General features: G+C 35.3%; 1 protein-coding gene across 1 annotated transcript; it reads right to left on the reverse strand.

The window, feature by feature from the left end:
- Positions 1-1,477: 1,477 nt before the first annotated feature.
- LOC127684435 (olfactory receptor 4C12-like) lies at positions 1,478-2,419 on the reverse strand. The gene has a single exon (XM_052181361.1). It carries the CDS (start codon positions 2,405-2,407, stop codon positions 1,478-1,480), a length of 930 nt encoding a protein of 309 aa, XP_052037321.1. The 5' UTR covers positions 2,408-2,419.
- Between the last annotated feature and the right edge of the window lie 2,071 nt (positions 2,420-4,490).

Raw genomic sequence — 4,490 nt, forward strand, 5'->3', positions numbered from 1 at the left:
CCCGGGTGCCCCTCTGGTCTCTTGCAGGACCTGGAGATGTGGTGTTGTATCCCAGGCTGTTCTGGATCCCAAAGTGGAGATCTGAAGGCTCCTGCCAGAGGCCTCAGGACTGGAACCTAAACTCTGTGGGGCCGGACCCACCGGAGCAAGCTGTGTGCTCCCAGTCTGCCTCCAGGTGCCAACATTTACATATCTTATACAAACCAGCTCTAAATAATGATTCATCATCTGTCTACTCATTTTCAGTAGAGGACAATCTAATCTAAAACTTATGAGCTATCTCTTCCCAATCTCAATGTGTTTCTTCTTGCATTAAATCTGACTCTATTTTCTAACAATGTATGTGTTTGTGCAACAGTGGAAATGTCTACTACAATTAATTTCATTGGATTGCATTGCTACCTTCATGAACAGATTCACACTAAATTCATTTGTTACCTTTGTGGGAAGATTTCAGCAAACCAACACAAGGATCCATTAATTTCCAAAGTCTGCCTGTCTGCTCTGTGATGAGTATGTTCTGAAGTATCATTCTCCTGAAGCCTAGGCTATCAATTCAAGACAAACATCCTTATTCACTAGTCTTAGCACATAAACAAATGTACACACATGCACATATACACATGCACACACACACACACACACACACCATCACCACCATCTCTCAGCACCATTATCATCATCTCAGTGGAAGGTTTGAAGCTTGTTAATTTTATCAAAGGAATTTATTTTGTACCAGCTTCTATCCAGGTCTTACAAAACACAATGAACTTCATTAGTAATAGACAACAACTATGCCTTTCCCAGTTATTAGAATCCCAATGTTCATAGATGAACCTACTTTTAAATTATGTACTTTTCTTAGAAATTTGTCATATACTATAAGGGCGTTTTTACTTCTCTATTATTAATACCCTAATAAAATGATTCGTTGTGGTTAAATTTTAATCTGTTCTAGTCAGGGATGCTTTGTGGTCTATCTCCTGATTGGATTTCAACTAATAAAATATAAAAGCAATGGAAGAATTTATTACAAAATGAACAGTAAAACGTTTTTTGCTACACAACCAATATTTAATGGACAATGAAACTCAGAAAACAAAGAATTGATATACATCCTGGACTCTACAGTGAAGGGATAGCATAAAAACTTGCTTTCATTAATCAATAATAATAGGTATCTCAATATCACATAAAATTACTACTACCAAAACAATATTCAAGATTTATGCTTTTTTACAGTCTAGAGGTACTTTAGATTTCCAATCAATTTACAAGAATTTGCTGATTCCAAACCAATTATTTATGATGACAGACATATGAGGCAGAAGAACATAAATATAGTTTTAAATTTCTGTTGAAACAACTATATCCAAGTAATATCTAACACTGCCTTGGAGTTGAACTCCTCATCTTTATATCAAAAATGGTGGTGAATATTACATATATGTCCTGTGTGCAAAGTTCAGTGACATGTTTAATTACTATCTGAAGTTACTTTTTTTCTCCAGAGCCTCTTTATTGCATTTTTTACCTCAGCATTCCTGAGAGTGTAGATTAAGGGATTCAGCATAGGACCCACCATAGTATAAAAGACAGCAAGACCTTTATCAAATGGCAGAGTGTTCACTGGGCGTAGATATACAAAAGTGCAAGGAATAAAGAATAAAACTACCACTGTGATGTGAGACACACAGGTAGAGAGGGCTTTGCGCCTGCCCTCTAAGCTATAGTTCTTTAGAGAGCGCAAGATGATCACATAGGATCCCATCAGGAGCAGGAAGTTAAGTAGGCAGATTAACCCACTGTTGGCAGCAACAAAGAGACCAAGGGTGTGTGTGTCCATGCACACAAGTTCCAACAATGGATACAAGTCACACATAAAATGATCTATGATATTTGGGCCACAGAAGGGCAGCCACACTGTAAAGAGGATCTGAATAGTTGCATGGAGAAATCCTCCAGTCCAGGCCACCCCCACCAGGATAGTGCATAGCTTGTTGTTCATGATGGTCATATAGTGTAGGGGTTTGCAGATGGCCACGTAGCGGTCATAGGCCATCACTGTCAAGAGGATTACCTCGGCACCACCAAAAATGTGTTCTGCATAGACTTGAGCCATACATCCAATAAAGGAGATGACTTTCTTCTCTTGAAGGGAGTCCACAATCAGTTTTGGAGCTGAAGAAGAAGTGTAAATTGTATCTATCAAGGACAGGTGGCCCAGGAAGAAATACATTGGGGAATTCAGAGCCTGGCTGTTGATGACAGTGACTACAATGAGCAGGTTTCCTGAAATTGCTATCATGTAGATAACCAAAAATATCACAAACACTACTTTCTGCATTTGGGGATTCTGTGTAAGACCTAGCAAGATGAATTCAGTCACGTTCCTTTTATTCTCCATTGGTGAGGTATGGTTAATTATTTTTAATCCAAATTAAAAAAATATTTTATCTTTAGGAGAAAAGAAAAGAGAAAAATCATAAAATGATTAAATGATCTAAAATTCTAATCTTATGAGTTCTACCAAATCACAGATGAGACCTAGCCTTCCCAAAATTCTGTAGAAATAGGTCAAAGCTATACTCAGGTGATTTTCCTAGTCTTTTTTTTTAATTGAAAAGGATTCTTAAAAGTCATAGAACACCCCAAAGGAAAGATCTCATTTGCTACAGTCAGAGGGGCAATTGCAAACTTCATTTTTACATCAGAATAATGGATTGGAGTAATCATTAGCAGTAAAATTTTGGAGATTAGCAAGGTATATATGTATGTATAAATGTATATAAGATAATTTACCACCATGACATTATCCTTAAACACTAATTCTAGTTATATAAATGTAACAATTAAAAAATTAGTGATAATAATTGTGTAATTAGTACTTGAAGATTCTGTTCTTTACATCAGTATTTCAGGAATAAAATTAAATTTTGAAGTTTTTGCATAAATTGTTATAAAGGCCGTGATTCACTGATATTGAAACACAATAATATTTGTTCCATTCTCTTCATATCTTTGCAGAAAATGTATGAAACTGGAAGAAATGTTAAATAAATAAATCAAATATCAATATTACATATTCTCTATCATAATCACATGCTAAAACTAGCATAAAACAAGTAAAACTTGAAGATGGTGATCTTAAGAACAGGTACCAAACAAACACTCAAACACAGTGCTGCCACATGTTTCACATCACAATTGGATGACTACAGTTCACAATAACCCATATGTTTTATGAATATCTGAGAAGAGCTCAAAGTCTACAAGTATAAAGAAGTGATGAGAGAGTATTGATAACACTGCTTTGATGAAAATGTACAGTGTATATGTGTTGAAAAGGCATAGTGTGCCCCATTAAGATGTGCAATTTATACATGTTAAAAATAAGTTAGAATCTGCAGAGATGGGTTCAGTGGTTAAGAGTGCATGATGCTCCTGCAGAGACCTCACTTAAGTTCCTAGTACCTATATCAAATAGTTCACAATCAAATACAACTCCAGCTCTAGGGAATTCTGAGTGTTTTCTCACAGAAACCTACCCTTACATATGCACATAGACCCAAATAGACACACAACTTTAAAAAAAACACAATGCTTTATAGCCATACAAATTCTATATTGAAAAAGATAATTAAAATATTGGGGGTATTTACCTCAGATATAAAATTATGGGTTGCTTGTTATTTCTTTTGTTAATTTTTTGTCAGATTCTAAATTACAGTAGATTGTATTACTAATTCTAGTATCAGAAAATAATTTTGACTTCCATATTTAGCAGTCAAATTGAAAACATGAACACATGCTGAGTAAACTATGACACAAAAAATATTTTCAATTGTACATTAGCACATTATGGAAATACAAGAAATAGCATAGCAATGTAACTAAAAGATAATGGAATGTTCTCATAAAATTATGATTGTTGATTCACCAAATGAGCATAGGACAGGGGCATGAATAGGCACTAGTGAATGGGCACACAAGAAATAGGATGAGACTACCCTGACCACACCACACAACACATAAAATGACCTTGGATATCATGTTTATTCTGCAGACAAATACAGGTGCCTATTTGAATAAACCCCATTATTTAACAATTCATTTGAGCAGTAAATATTTGAGCCTAAATAATCAACCAGAATCTACTTAAATCAAAATCTGCTTCATTTACTTGATGAAGAATGCAGATGTCTCTCAAGCTTCACATTATTGCTAAAAAATGTTTTATCATTATCAGTTTTCATTTTTCCTGGACGTCAGATTCCTCTTTTAAAGATATCTTGAAGAGATCCTGACACACCAGAACTGCAAAGGGTAAGGGGAATTGTCTTCATCACTTATGGTCATGATACATACTGAACACTATGGGAAAGAGATATTTTTCCAAGTGTCCTCAAGAATATTTCAATGACACAAGGACCTTATGGCTCTAAACCTGGAATTACAGCCTCCCTTCTAAATAGCCCTAGGAGAATCCT

Source organism: Apodemus sylvaticus, chromosome 5 (genome assembly GCF_947179515.1).
Source record: "Apodemus sylvaticus chromosome 5, mApoSyl1.1, whole genome shotgun sequence".
NCBI classification, from domain to species: domain Eukaryota; kingdom Metazoa; phylum Chordata; class Mammalia; order Rodentia; family Muridae; genus Apodemus; species Apodemus sylvaticus.